The sequence below is a fragment of the Fundulus heteroclitus genome, chromosome 6 (genome assembly GCF_011125445.2).
Source record: "Fundulus heteroclitus isolate FHET01 chromosome 6, MU-UCD_Fhet_4.1, whole genome shotgun sequence".
NCBI classification, from domain to species: domain Eukaryota; kingdom Metazoa; phylum Chordata; class Actinopteri; order Cyprinodontiformes; family Fundulidae; genus Fundulus; species Fundulus heteroclitus.
In genome coordinates, this window is record NC_046366.1 from 32,645,643 (window position 1) to 32,661,599 (window position 15,957).

The following is a 15,957-nucleotide window of genomic DNA, read 5'->3' on the forward strand; positions in this document are numbered from 1 at the left end:
TTGGGAGCATTTCATTAATTATATTAAAAACAAGGACCTGTTCCATCTATCTTACCGATGCAGCTCCACAACCTTATGCTGCATTTAGGAAATTTCCCCCCAACATCTGGGAACTGCCGTTTACCCAAACCGGCTTTGTAATGCACCCTGTTTTATGGTAGTTAAAATGTTTGTATATATATATATATATATATATATATATATATATATATATATATATATATATATATATATATATATATATATATATATATATATATATATATATATATATATATATATATATATATATAAATTCCAAAAAAGATAGTTTTGAAAGGAAAAAAAAAGAAAAAAAATTTATTTCAAGCATTTCATCTGAGAGTGCATCTGTGAAATATGCTTGTATTTAGTTGCATTAGATGCATTTTCTGAGTGTTTTCTTTTTATATCTACTTCATAATTATCCCAGGAAAGACCTGACCGCTGCACTTTAAGCTTAAAAAAGTAAGTAAGGCCCTAACAAGACACTTGATCAGTAAAGGGAAAGCAGGGGGCGTGGAAGGAAACTTAAAAACAGGAAATTGCTGCCATTCCAAATTAAAGCTTCTACAGCAGCGCATCTCTACAGTCTACATGCAGCTTGCTCTGCCTCACCTTGTCGTCCAGCTGTTTGTAAAGCTTAGTCAGCTCGGCCTCACACTTGTCCTTCTCCACGTCCGTGAGACGAACGCCGGGCACGTTGGGCGTGGAGGCCGACTTCTCGTTGATAATGTTGTCCAGGGCCAACACCTCGGCGTTGGCCTTCTCCTTGTCGAACTGCTCCTCCACGGGCACGCTCTCTCCTGGCATTGGGTGGTGGGAAACACATGTTGATGAGGCCCGGAGAGCGACTTAAGGCCCAGCAGCCCCACAGCGGGGATTTCCTGCCTCACCGTTTCTCCAGCGGTTGAGCTCGTTCTCCAGCCAGGTGACGGTGTTCCTCAGCGTCTTGTTCTTCTCCTTCTCACGCTCGTATTTCTGCTTCCACTGCTCTGCCGTCAGCTCGATGTTCACCGTCACCGTGTTCTTGATGGTCTTTGCTCTGGAGGTTTGACACAGAGAGGAAGAAAACTGGAATGAGGAGCATCCTCCATTAACGGGACGTGCTGTTTTCATGAATACAGCACCTCCCCACACTCAGTGGTGTCCCTCCGAAAACCTTGAACGCATAATGCGATTAATAACTTTCTGGTCCCCAAAGGGTATAAACTAGTGCTGTCAAACGATTAAAATTTGTAATCGCGATTAATCACATAATTTTAAAAGTTAACTCGAGATTAATCGCAAATTTATCTTTTTATTTCTGAAAGTGTAAAAGCCTATTTGGGCATTTTAATATGCAATTTTGCAATAAATGACACTAGTAAAAAACATGCTTGTACAAATTTGAATTTTTTTATTTTATTCTCAAGCACTTTTCAGAATTGGAATAAAAACATCCTGGTGCCATTAAATGTTAAACTCAGGTCAATAATGGCTAAGTCACGGATCATATCACCTTGATGTTTACACAATGTATAAACAAATGTGTAAATAAATAAATATTTCATGCCAAAATATTTTTTTTGCCTCTTAAATAAAGGTAGACATGGTATTAAGCATTTACATATAAATTAATACTAATTTTACATTTTAGAGACAAAAAAAGACAAATTAATAAGCATTAAAGTATGGTTTAAAGGTTGGGTTTCTGCAATGTTAGCGTGTAAAAACTCATCTTTAGAACCAATCTCTGCTCAAAATGGTGATCTGCACCATGTAATCCACTTTCTGCAGTTATCAGTTATTGCAACTGTAAACTGCAGAAATACGAGTAGAGTTGCTCTTCCTGCCTTTACTCCCTCAGCTCTTAAATCAGTCTAGGAAGATGCGCTCCAGCGCATAATGAGGCGGAGGAATATTTCAGCTGGTTATACTCGGTGTCTGTAGTGCAGCAACGTTACTTTTCTTTAGAGCGCAAATAAGCGATTTCATTTTCAGAAACAAGCTCAAAAAACTGCAACTCATGAAATGTACACGCAACTTTAGTCCTGTGTCAGAGTGCATGACATCATGAAATATAAGCACATTTTAGAATATAAGCACATTTTAGAAATATAAGCACATTTTCATCTTTGGAGAAATCTTACGGAGCTTCTTCCAAAACAAAGCAGGTATAGCAGCTAAACTGGGCTTTGTGATAAAATGGTATTGGTATATTTATTTTGGTCATTTTACTGGTCACTTTAGTTTATTCTTTGTCAGTATTTAATAACATAACTCAGGTCTCTTAAGTTATTTTTCTTTTAAAAAAAAAAAAATTCTGTTATGGTTAAAAAAGTTGGTTAAATAAAAATTTTATTGGAATTCTGTGTTTGTATTAAAATAAATAATTTAGCAACATCATAAAATGTCCAGGCAGAGCTGCACATAAAATATGATTTTAAATATTTTCAATAATTATCGATATCGATCAATATGCATTTTTTCTTTATCGATAAGCTTTTTTTCTATATCGTCCAGGGTTGCATGACAGTAGCTCTCGAGGACTGGACCTGGACCCCCTAATCCAAAAGACACGGCCAAATCAACACGAAAGCAGCTTCCGAGGCACCGAAACAGCCTTCTTCCACGACCAATCTCAGCCCGGAGAAAACATGACGGGTGAGCAGAAGTGAAGGTAGCAGGACTCTGGATGAGCGAGAGGCATTGTGCTGAGAGGAATGAACAACCCCCCCCCTCTCTGCTCCAACCTTGTGAAATGTTAGAGAAGAGTGGCGTCCCACTGGTAAAAGAGCTGCACAAAGCATTAACAGCAGGACTGCCGGTTAATTATTTCTTAAAGTGGAATTTCTTGCTGACTGATTCAAATGAAAGTTGGATTGTTTTTTTTTTTTCCAGCATGGGATCGCGCTAAAGCACTAAAAGATTAATCTTTGAAACTTTTTACACTAAAAAGGGTCCGATTATTGGGAAAGTTTTGCTGTTTTTACTAGGGATGCACCGTTGTGAAAAACTCGGGCCGGTATCGATATCCGATATTAGTATTGCTGTTAGGTCCGATAATCGATATTTACCGATGTGTATCGGTGACTGACTGAAAACTTTGCTAACTGAATTCCTAAATATATGTTATAGTCTAGACTAACACACTACTTTTTAAAAAATCTCATCTTCATTAAAAAACAAAACAAAAAAAAAAACAAAAAAACAATCCTGGCTGTGATGCATCAGGGTCACATGACCGAACAAAAAAAAAAAACAAAAAAAAAAAACACGTCCACTGCAAAGAAATGTATAACACATGCCTGGTTAAAACCACACCCTCCCAGCATTACACAGTGGAGAGATAGAATTAGAAAAGTATATATTATGAAAAAAGTAACATCAAGACTAAAGTTCAAGATGGAAACCTTTGAAACAAAGTGGAGACCTATGACTAAATTCATATTGTAACCTTGACACCTCTATTAATTTATTTACTTTATTTGCTTTTGTACCTTTTGAATTCATCCTGTATTAGTATTATGGCGTACTTCTTCTACTTTAATATGTATGTTCATAATGTCTACTGCTGTCCCCCTCACTACAAGGACTGTGATGTATATATCCATGGATGGGTCAGTGAATATAGGTTTGTCTGGATGGGACCAATGTTTGTTTGAAAGGAGATGTATCTATGTTTGGCTGTATCCCTCATCAATAACGCATGGATAACCTGTGGCAGAGTTGGGACTTAACAGACGGGTTTCTTGATGTAGGTGAAACTTCTAGAATGATCTGCGTAAAGATGTTAAGATGCAAAATGTGAGATGTGACAAAAGTGGACATATATTTATATGTTGATATAAAACAGTGATTGAAAATAAAAAGTAAAACGCACAACCAACCCCCTCCCCTCCTGAAACACAGGCACAAAGGGCAGCTAGATGGAAATAAACATCGGTTGTAAATAAATATCGGCCCAGTTTTACTTATCGGACCCATACCGATATGTTAAAAAATGAGAAACATCGGCCGGTACCGATGTTAATGCCGATATATCGTGCACCTAGTTTTCTGCACACCGCATTTCTGTTTTCAGTGCTGTGCAAGTATTGTTGACATTAAACACGAAACGCAAAGAAACCCACCAGTCAGTCACCTGTTTGTGCCCCAAAAATATCCCCAAAAACTCTTCAGGTTCTTCTTCTGGCTTACCTTTGTCCGAACATCAGGGTGGATTTGGTTTCAGCCTCGTTATAGGAGGAAGGTGAGCAGCAGATCACAATGGTGGTTCGACAGTTACCGCCCAGCGAGTCCTGCAGGATACGAGTCATCTTGCTGTCTCGGTAGGGGATGTAGGCCTGAAAACATGCACAGAAGCTTGAAGAGGGGCACGCATTCATGGAGTTTTACTGACAAACGTCTCTGTTGGAAAAACATTTTTAATATCTTATTCAAAAGTAGAATAAAAAGCAACCACAGGGTGCTTGCTCTTTTTCCAAATTAAAATTCCAGACTTTTTCCAGACTTTTTTAAAACTGATATTTTTTTCCCCCAAGACCTTAACTTTATGTACTTGTATACTTGTGTGCCTACAGCCTACTTCATTGGTTGAGATTGTACAAACTGTTTATTGGAAATGTTAATCTTTATAGGCTAGTATTCAATGAATAAATGCATTATTCACAGTAAATTATGCTTTTACTGATGAAAACGTTTCAAAACATGAAAATCACAAGTACATGAATTTCACATCAAACAAGTGTTTGACTCCATTAGGCTAATACAGTACGTGACCAGTTAGTAAAATTATAGTTTTATAGCCTACCTTCCTATTTCTCATTTCACAATGCCTTTGAGCATACTGTAAAATTCTACCACACATTTTTTCCCATACTTTATTAAGACTTTCACACAAAATTCAAGACTTTTCAAGGTCTGGAAAACAGTGTTTCAAAATTCCATACTTAAGACTTTCAAGACTTTTATGACTGAAAATATGCAAAAAAATCCCACGTCAGACAGAACAGAAACTGAACGGGTGGTTATGTGATAAACACGATGAGAGGACTAGTTTTGGTGCAAACAGCTAAAGCTGCGATTATTCTTCCCAAAGCTGCTCCGTGGGGAAAGCAGACAACTCCGGACAATAGCTAATTTGTTTCAGAGCATCATAAATATATCAGCGGCTGTCCGCCGCAGGTTGTTTACAGAGCGAAGGAGCCACAGAACAAACCTACACTTGATCAAAGTGAAAAGGGTGAAATGAGAAAGAAAGGCTGGAGCGGGGCGTTGCTGGGAGGAGAGTTTTTATCTGCGCACAGTTATTTCTGCCACACAAAGGACCTGTAGACGTCTTGAAATGGAAATTCAACACCGAGAACACAGAAAGCATGTTGGGTTTCCATCATGCGAGCTCGGGCTGCGGGCGCTGCAGCTGGCAAAGCGTCTGTGCTCCGATTCTCTCCGCTCTTATCAACGATAACGTCTCATATTAAGACTCAAAACATGTCATTTAAATAAAAAGACCAAAAAAAAAATCCCTTCCTGAGGGTGGAAGAGCTTAAGTGCTCATTAAAACAAGCTAGATAATTATGCCAAAGCAGATAAATGTTCATTAGGTTGTTTAGTAACGTTTTAAATTCAGACGTGCCTGTTCTGATGAACATTTAGCTTCATTTTACAGAGTTCCTACCAGGGATGCCCGATCTGTTGCTGATAATCTAACAATGTTCTCACCAAATCGTTACTCCAGACAGCTTCTGTAAGTCTGCTTCCTTTTGTTTATGTTACCCAAGTAAGACACGTTTTTAAAAAGCGACACTTTTTTTGTGTGCAGCTTTCAAGAAGATGTGCGATAGTCGGAGCAGATTATTTTATAGATCCAGCCTGGGTTTTCTGTCCAAACTCTAAGGCTTTTTACCCATTCAGGGTAAAAACAGACTTTCATTAACAAATTATCGATCTTATCTAGAGTCGATTGTTAAAAGGCTTTCTGGATTTTGGTGTAAAATAAAATCAATCATGTTTTATTAGCCGTATGTTCTGCAAATCGTGAAACAACAGAGATCGGCTTGAAATGCAGCATTACTGAACAGACTTTATGTAGCTCAGTTTGTTCATTTTAGAAACATTGATTCTGTCTGTAAATGTAAATATTTAAGATTTTAATTTGCTCGACCAAACTAGCAGATATTTGAAAGATCCAATCGATGGATAAAATACAGGATAGATGGATGGATGGATGGATGGTTGAATGGATGGATGAAAGACTGGATGGATGGACAGATGGATGGATGAAAGACTGAATAGATGGACGGATGAATGATGGACGGATAAAATACTGGATGGATGGACAGATGAATGGATGGATGGATAAACAGAAGGATAGAAAGATGGACGGATGAATGGATGGCTAGATGAATGATAGATGAAGAAAATACTGGATGCATGAACAGATGGATGGATGGACAGATGGATGGATGAATGAATGGATGGACAGATAGATGGATGAATGGATGGATGAATGAATGGATGGACAGATAGATGGATGAATGGATGGATGAATGGATGGACAGATAGATGGATGAATGGATGGATGAATGAATGGATGGATGGACAGATAGATGGACGAATGGATGGATGGACAGATAGATGGATGAAAGACTGGATGGATGGACAGATAGATGGATGGAGGGATAAAATACTGGATGGATGGACAGATGGATGGATGAAAGACTGAATAGATGGACGGATGAATGATGGACGGATAAAATACTGGATGGATGGACAGATGAATGGATGGATGGATAAACAGAAGGATAGAAAGATGGACGGATGAATGGATGGCTAGATGAATGATAGATGAAGAAAATACTGGATGCATGAACAGATGGATGGATGGACAGATAGATGGATGGATGAATGAATGGATGGACAGATAGATGGATGGATTAATGAATGGATGGATGGACAGATAGATGGATGGATTAATGAATGGATGGACAGATAGATGGATGGATTAATGAATGGATGGACAGATAGATGGATGAATGGATGGATGGATGGATGAATGGATGGACAGATAGATGGATGAATGGATGGATGAATGAATGGATGGATGGATGGACAGATAGATGGACGAATGGATGGATGGACAGATAGATGAATGGATGGATGAACAGATGGATGAATGAATGGATGGACAGATAGACGGATGGATGAATGGATGGATGGACGGATGGATTTCAGAGGAAAGAAAGCTACTCACCGTTCCTTCAGCCAACGCAGAGATGACGTTTCCCAGAGACGACAGCGACTTGTTGATGTTCTTCGCTTCGTCCAGGACGGCTCCTTCAGCACCGGTTTTACTAACCTGCAGACCAGACGGCACCGACCCGAATTAAAAAAAAAAAAAAACACCAAACTGACACCGACCTGAACGACGGCACGCCGAGAGCGTAAAAAAAAAAAAAAAAATTAAAGCCCTTGTCACCTTTTCACTCCCAGCCAGATCGACCAGGTAGAGTTTGCCGCTGAGCTTCTGCTCCGTCTGCGTGTTCTCCTGCTTCACGTTGATCAGGAAGATGCTGTGACTCCTGGAGCTGTGCTCGTTCATGTCTGAGGAGCAAAAAGCACGTTGGTCAGCGGCCATCTGCAACAAAGCCCCGCCAGCCTGGAGCTGAACAGCACGGGTTTGTCATAAAAAGCGCAGAGGACGGGTTCTTACTCGTGACCGCTACGTGTCTGTTAGATTTGCCCTCGTCGATCGTATCCATGACTTCCTCCGGGCTGCACACAAATCTTTCAGTGCAGCCCTTAAAAAAAAAGGAAAGCAGAAGGTAAAACACGTTTATCAAGCTGCCTCGGCTGGTTTTACCAGATGCTTCGCAGGAGAGCCTGTCTCACCTTGACATAGGGTACTCTGTTTTTGTCTTCATGCACTGATAAATTAGTCTTTGACACTGGAAACAAAACACAAACATGTTAAAAAAAAAAGCTAATAAAGCCACAAAAATAAATTTTAACTGGCCAAGTTTAACAGTGAATGCAGTATATTTACAGCTCCTCACTCACAAGCCTCTCTCAGAGCTATTCCTGCACACATTTTCGCCAAATAAAAGCTAAATATTCCTTAAAATGGAAATACAACAGCTGAACTATGACAATCAGGAAGCTAACGTACATTTAGCACGCGGTTTTGAGCCGGAGCCGCGTACAAACGGTTTCTAACAGCTTATCTGTTGTGGACGTGGGACAGCGACAGTTAAAATTAAGATTATTTGCTGAACGGTCATGTCCATAACAACATTTCAACCTGCTCCAACATTTCTACGCTCTTGGCACTCTGCTCTGTCACGTCTGCTCCCACAGTTTGGAAGAATTAATGAGAGACAGGGGACTGCACACTTCAGACACACTTACCGTCCAAAAGATCTCGGATTTTGTCTAAGTAGATTTCAAAATATGAAACCTGCGAACAGAGAGAGAGAGAGAGACGCTCGTTATTCAGAGAACAAACAAAGGCTTGGTGCTCGTCTTTACTGTGGACCAAGCACAAATATGTCACTTGACTCGTGTAAAGAATAAGAAGCCAGTAAGATAAGAAAATGAGATGATTGTTCAGGTAAAAGGCATGAACGTGCGTTTTTGTTTCAACTTTGATTTCAGAGCCTTTCGACAACACTCCTACGCCTGGAGCCTTTTAGGTTTGTTTCCATTCCAGCATCTTTGTAGAATATCTCAGACTCGGTCAGATTGGCTGGGCAGCATCTGTGAGCATCAATTATTAAGTCTTGCTACAGATTCACATTTCCTGCTTTGGACGTAGGGCTGAACAATTAATCGCATGTGCAACATAATCGCAATTTAAAAAAAAAAAAAAACGCAATTGCCAAATCGCAGAGGTCTGCAATTTTTGGCTATGCAACAAATAGTGAATCAGACACGTCCTTTAGGTGTCAGTTATATGTTTAAAGTGGGTTTGCCTCCACATGGAAGGGAAGACAGTTGCAGCGGTGAAATAAACTAATTCTATTACTTGTTTTAGAGTTTATATAATCATACTGTTTTACCAGAAAAGTTCTGGTAAAATCCATCAGTTTAATACATAGACTTGCTTGTTGGTTGGATTGATGTCCAAATCAATTAAAAGCTGTTCTCTTGAATAATATTCTGATCAATAAAAATATTAAAAGTTCTTGTTTTAAACAGTCCTTGTTTACAAACATCTTTACCTAGAGGCCATTTTTGTTGCTTGTGGTTTAATGCAGAGAAAAGTCAAAATCAAATCACAGTTTTGGTTGAAATATATCGTAGGCAGAATGCAATCATTTCTGCTCTGAGTTGAGACGCAGCGGCTCTTTTAGCACCTAATCTGCACAGCGATGAAACAGATTGATCTGTTGTTTGTATATGTTTAAAAAAACATGATAAATTAAACTAAAAAAAAGAATCGCATTAAATTGCAATCGCAATATTAAGATGAAATTACATTTAAATTCTAATTTCAAACGCGCACAGGATCCTGTTTGGCAGGGAATAAACGGGGAAAACAACAACCTGTGTCAAAGTTCACTGCCGGAAGTATCGCTGAAAGTAAAGCGCCATGGATGATGTAGTTGTGACAAGCTAACAAACTAAAATATGCGTTTTCTAATCAGATACGGTCAAGACACGGACATTTAGGAGATGAGAGCTTAGGATATGTCACTGATAATTTAACACCTTAGCGATACATTACTGGTAATTTGTATTTACTTACTTACTCATGACGAGTAAGTTCTTCTCTAAGAAGAATCACGCAGCTGCGTACTTTGCAACACGTCTGCTGTAAATGTACACGCTTAAAAACATGGGCGTATGCCGCGGCGCCGCTTACGTTACGCGGCCCGTGTGTATTTCCTCCTTTAGCTGCGTCTCTGAGGCTGAATAAGACGGCTTAACCACCTCCTCAGTATGCAGTCAACTTCTCCGGAGTCATGCTAACGGCCCAAGAATCAGACGCGTTGAAGTGGAGACAAACGTGAAAGTTGCAGGACACGAGGAGTCGAGTTGAAGGCCCCTGATCTGCTGCCCTGTATTTACCCCCGCCGACTCCGATCAGCTGCCCTGCTGGAGAAAAACCCTCCCACAGCACCATGCTGCCACCACTATGTTTTTCACCAGGGGGGGCGGAGCATTCAGGATTCAAACGTTCCATTCAGACTCATCATTTACACCGTGGAAAGCCATGTATAACTCTCTTTACACTTAACAAAATGTTACTTTCTCTCCCAAACATACATTAAGGTTTGAGTAACGTGGAAAAGCTCAATGAGTGCGAGACAAACACAGAAGGATATTAAAAAAAAATAATAAAAAATAGGACGAGTCACAGAGGAAGCACAGAGCTGCATGTTGAGCATCAGTCGTCCTCGTCTCTAAAGGTTGCAGCTCTCTACTTCAAACGTGGCATCAGAGCCGCTCCCCCCCCCCCTTTACTCACTTTAATGTGAAACTCCAGGTTTTCATCCATGGAGTAGATGTAGTTGAAGATGTCCTGCACTATCCTGGGGATGATGCCCATGGCATCTGTGTCGTGAAGATTCCCCTACAACCAGGAAGCAAAGACATTTTATGATGTTAAAGCTCGACCGTTTGCCTTAAAGACAACAAGTCTTTCTAATTCGATCTGAGGTAACATTTTACAGCTTTTATGGATGCTTTTTATGCAAGATGTTTTACATATAAGGTTTTTTTATTTGTCTTTATTTCTATTTACAGCCAGGCCTCCCTTGAAAAGTACATTTATTAATCCAACATTGACTTTCATGTATAAATTTTGGAATTTCATTCCGATATGACGCGCTGGAAGTATTGATAGGAACGTCCTCTTACCTCCATGGTGTGCGTTTTACCGGATGACGTCTGGCCGTACGCAAAAATCGTTCCATTGTATCCCTCAAGAACATCTTTCAGACAAAAGGACACAAAAAAAACAAAAAAACAAATCATTCAGACGACCTGGAAAGGGCGATGAAAACAGCTTTTCAGGGAGGACAACACCGAGTGATGCTTACCTTTTACAATCTTTTGGGCACAGGCGTTGTAGACTTGCTCTTGTGTTGTACTTGACTGAAAGACTCTGTCGAACATGTAGGGTTTGCCCTGGAATAAGGAGAAAATGCTTTGAGCGACACGTCTTATAAACGACGACCTGCCCCGTCAGATCCCATCTGAACCCAGACCCTGTGCGGATTAATGCTCGACTCATTTCTAATCGTTCGTATTTTACTCTCACTCCATCTTATTCCTGTAGCTGATATCACCGTGTAGGTACGTCCCGCCTGCTTCGCAAGTGACGCACCACCCGGGGTTGTGTGGGAGGGGAGTGGATTTCTATGGTGTTGTTTTGTAAAAACAACACCATTGAAGGAAGTACAAACTTTTTTTAATTATGTGTGGAAGGCATGTTTTGTGGTGTTTTTTCTTTCTAACTAAACAGAAACAGGTCAAGCTTAATCAAAAGATATTTTTACGACGAGATTATTATCACACTGCTGCAAAGAGAAGCTCCTACTTAAGCCGCCTTAACCTTTCATAAGTCAACCATTTCTATTGTACATCCAGCGACAGCAGCGACGTTGGTTTTAATCGAGCTCTGTTCGTGACACTTCACACCTACTTGCCAACTTGGCTCTGGTTGGTGCCTCAGAGGCAGAAACAGACGGCGTATGAAAAGCCCGACTGGCTTAGTTGTTGCTGTAAATGTGAAAGATTTTTAGGTTGCTCAAAAGAAACGGTTTGAGATTCACTGATCAATTATCCAGAGACTGAGATCGGATGATTTTTCTTAGAAAGAATAAAAAAATATCCCCAATTTTTCTCATTCAGTAAAATGCCTAAAAACTCTACAATTCTACTTTTTTGTATCTGACGACAGATGAGGGTTTTTAGTGTTTAGTGTAAATCAGAGGAATATCCGTCTAATGTTTTTTGTGATATAACCCAGCAAAGTGGCGCCAAAGCCTAAACTGTAATCACAACCGTCACTAAACCCTCTAATTAGTAAATCTTTGAATAACTTTAGTCAAAGTTGAGCACAGTACATGTTTTATAGGAAGGATGTAGAGCTTCAGGCAATCATTTGTAATTATTGCTCATTTTGTTAAGGCCTAAATTCACCCAAACAAAGAACCAAAGTAACTTAACTGGCTCATCATCTTTTAGAAGCAATTTAGGATCCTATCTAGCTCAGCAAAGCACAGCCTCGCTGATGCTGGCGCCCTGTGAGCCAGTCAAAACGTCCGGGGCACGATTCCAGCGGGTTAGCGACCAATAGCTGCATCTGAGATGGAAGGTGGAGCAGAACGAATCCTGGCGTTACTGGGGTGTGTCCGACACAGCGTGCCGTGTTTGAGGGTCTGCAATCGCAGCTGACCCGCCTCCATCTCCTCTGGCTGCAGAAATAACTCAGAGGATAACTTGGAGAAGCACGACCAACATCCGAGGAAGCAAAACAGAAGGAGACTCCTCCGTGTTTTGGTGTCAACAGCTACGCACAAAGTCAGCATAGGAATGCTGAAAAGCAGCTTGGATTGCTGCTGGCTGGTTTAGGCAAAAACAACAACATGTGTTGGAAACATATTTCTCATAGCTTAGCATCAGTGGATTTTTAGGGCATTCTTCAGACAAGCAGTCACACCTCAGGTGCAGCTTCGCCATTGGCTGGCAACCGCACCAAGGTGTACAAATGTAAAATACTCCGTTACACCGTTACAGTAGCTTAGGGTTGGTTTCATGACTTGTTACAATAAATGGGAGTTTTCCTCTCCACTGTCGCCTCATGCTTGCTCAGTATGAGGGATTTCTGCAAAGCCATCAACAATGCAGACGACTGTCCACTGTGGCTCTACGCTCTTTCAGGAGGAGTGAATGCTGCTTGATAATTGAGCCGATGCGACACGTGAATTTCTCCACTGTGAGATCAATAAAGCCTATCTTATCTTATCTTAACAGTTAATGCAACCTGCTGGGTTTCCTTAGAGAGGAAACTTTTTGAGCAATCTGTATAACCTGATTGAATTTGACTTTGGAAAGTGCCTTGAGATGACGTGTTTCATGAATTGACACAATATAAATTTAATTTAATTGAAGTGGTGGGGGGCGTTTGGCAGTATGGACCAAAGAGTCTCCCTGTGCCGTGACCACCCCACCTGCACGCTGCTGGCTGGTATTGCGTTTGTGTATACTGCTACTGGAAGTGTGTCGCGGTCACTGGGGACGTATCAAAGGATGAAGAAACAGTCACTTGGCAAGTAAAAGCGTTCTGACATGAGTTACTGTAACCATCTTTTTTTTCTAACTGCTCTGTTAAAAAGGCACCAACAGAACAGACAGCCCAACTAATGAGCCAGCCACTTGTTGTACCTGTGTTACTCTAGAACAGCGGCCCTCAAACTGTGGTGCCCGGACCCCTGGGGGTCCGCGAACCACAGGTTGTGGGTACATGAAACGCATGTCAGGCCAGAGGAGACGCTGTTGAGGATGCGTCCTGGTTGAGCTGAGCAAAACACGAGAAGTTTGAGAACCCCTGCTCTAGAAAATGCACAAGAGTATATTTTGCCCAAGTATATCTGGTGTTTATTCTGCATTTTCACTAAAGTCTTTATGGTGAGACATGTCACTGATAACAATATTATAACTTAGAGCTGGGCGATATGGCCTTAAAAAAAAAATTTTTTAAAAATCTGATTTTATTTGACCAAATTCAATTAATTTTTTCCTCATTTTTGTTTCACACAAAGAAGTTAAATAGATATATATTTTTTTACTCACTTTTATTTCAAGTATTTCATCTGGGAGTTGACCTGAAGTGCAGCTAAGTGTAAAACAACATGGCGGCACTGCCGTTGTAAACAATGAAAATATAACAAAATGTTTGCTGCTAGTGATTTCTCACAATGAGCTGAGAACAGGCTTCACTGGTGTAACTTCAAACTAAATAAAAAAAAAGTTAATGCTTCATAAAGTGCTTCATATTATGGCAAAAAAAAGTTATTTTGACATTATCTTTTCCTAAACGTTATATTCATCACTGCTGCTGTTCTCTTCATGGAAGCCCAATAACTGCCTTGGCAAAATAAAATCCCGCTTTCCCAAAAATTCTAATTAGTCGGTTAAATCGATTTATTGCCCAGCCCCATTTTCATTGCAACAATGTGTTTTTTTTTTTTTGCAGCATCATGACTATATTTGGTTTTCTGTTTTTAAATACGAGATCGCCCTTTAAAAAAAAAATCTTGTGTGACAGTATGGACACAATTAATATGAGGTTATTTGGTTACACTGTAAAAAAAAAAAAAAAAAAAAAAAAAAAAAAACTCATCAGCCACGCCCTCTGTACAGGCAGCCACCATAAGGATGAGGAGACGCCGTCACACTGAGGTTGACGCTTATCGGTGCTTATAGGTTTGGGGATACAACACGCTCCTAATTACATTATTAAAAAAAATAATAAAAAAAACAACTGTCACACCTTGACGTGATTTATTATTTTACACTCTTCTTCGTGTGCGGCTGTGAGTATGTGACCCAGTGGCATCTTAAAACGACGCTAACTCACTCCAGAGAAGAAGAAGAACTACTTCCTGGTCACCAGCTGGGCCCGGAGGAGCAGCACTGAGCAGATTTCCAGGCGGACAAATGTTCAACGCTCCTCACGGCCACGGCGGGCAACGGGCCTCATTACTTCCACTTGTTTCTTAATTGGATTATTGACTAAAATTGCAATTACACCGCATTGTACTGTTAGAGTGTCCATAAGTGCTCGGTCACACTCCTCCCACCGCCGATGGCTCGGTTATACTTTCCTATTCAGAACATCCTCGCCGTATGAATCCTGAACGTGAAGCGTGTTTATGTTTCCGTTTTGTGAATTTGCCCGCTTTGTTTTTGGGGTAAAACGTTTGCTTCTTCTTCTTCTTCTTCTTGGCGCTCATACAGAAAGCAGACTGCTGATTAGTGCATCCAGTAGGCACACGTTCACTGACCTCTGCAATCTGTTATCTCTAATGCAATTTAAGTGAACTCTTCTAAAAATAGTTTGCTTCTGTTTTGTTTGTTTTTTTCCTTTTTTTAGGGTTCCTGAGTGAAAACAGGAAACATGACAGCAAATAACAGGACAACAATGGCAACAAGTGAAGCAGCACCCATGTGTGTGTGTCCGTCCTTTCCTGGCCAAGCTAACCTGGCTAATGGCGCTTGTAACCCAGCCACTAATACAACCTCATCCAGACATTTTATATTCCTGCCTTTCTGGCAATAATAAAAGCAAATGTTCACTCAGGCACAAGTGAAAACAGAGAAAAGAGAGCATCAGAGGCGGCTTGTCAGGCAGTGGATGAAGTGAGTGGACCGTCCTCGTCCTCAAGCGTGTAAAAATTCAACAAAGTAAAAATAAATACAAGTGACCAGGTCACCTTCACCAGGAGCAAACGTAAATCGCTGAAAAACAATTGCCCTCCCCGCCCAGAGAGGTTGCCCGGCGCCTGGCCAGCAGCCCTACCCTGATTGGTGGAACAGCTGGTAACCAGGAGAGAAAACAAGCAGATTACCCAGGAGGCCCGGCGTAACGCTGCTGATGTTACCCATGAGAGCTGCTGGGCCCGTCCCAACGTCAGAGACAACAGGCTCTCCAGCGAGGTGCGGTGGCATTCTGGCAGCACGGCTGGCTCTCTGCGCCGGGCAGGGCCACACCTCGGGGGGGGGGGAGCCACAGGCCTGAACACAGAGGCTACACGGCTGCTGAGGAAGTCGCTGCCGTTACAACGATCCTCTTTGTTTCGCATGAGACAAACGAGTAACTCTGCCGGCTTTCAGCCTTTAAAAAAAACACCTGAGCTTTGAGTAAAAGCCCAGCTCAGCCCAAACGCGCCCGCTCCATGGAAGACGGGCTTCTGAGGCGGGGGCCTGAAACCTTTACAGTCTAGA

At 41.0% G+C, this 15,957-nt stretch overlaps 1 protein-coding gene across 2 annotated transcripts in view; it reads right to left on the bottom strand.

The window, feature by feature from the left end:
• LOC105930946 (kinesin-1 heavy chain) overlaps positions 1-15,957 on the bottom strand; it is a 31,476-nt gene that overhangs the window by 12,385 nt on the left and 3,134 nt on the right. For both annotated transcript variants that reach the window (XM_012869407.3, XM_021319920.2), the window contains exons 2-12: positions 11,046-11,133; positions 10,864-10,937; positions 10,472-10,576; positions 8,410-8,458; positions 7,894-7,949; positions 7,715-7,802; positions 7,481-7,605; positions 7,256-7,360; positions 4,201-4,346; positions 915-1,063; positions 637-824 (exon numbers count right to left, since the gene is read on the bottom strand). In XM_012869407.3, coding sequence (XP_012724861.1) covers positions 637-824; positions 915-1,063; positions 4,201-4,346; positions 7,256-7,360; positions 7,481-7,605; positions 7,715-7,802; positions 7,894-7,949; positions 8,410-8,458; positions 10,472-10,576; positions 10,864-10,937; positions 11,046-11,133 — 1,173 coding nt within the window. The remainder of the gene's footprint in view (positions 1-636; positions 825-914; positions 1,064-4,200; positions 4,347-7,255; positions 7,361-7,480; positions 7,606-7,714; positions 7,803-7,893; positions 7,950-8,409; positions 8,459-10,471; positions 10,577-10,863; positions 10,938-11,045; positions 11,134-15,957) is intronic.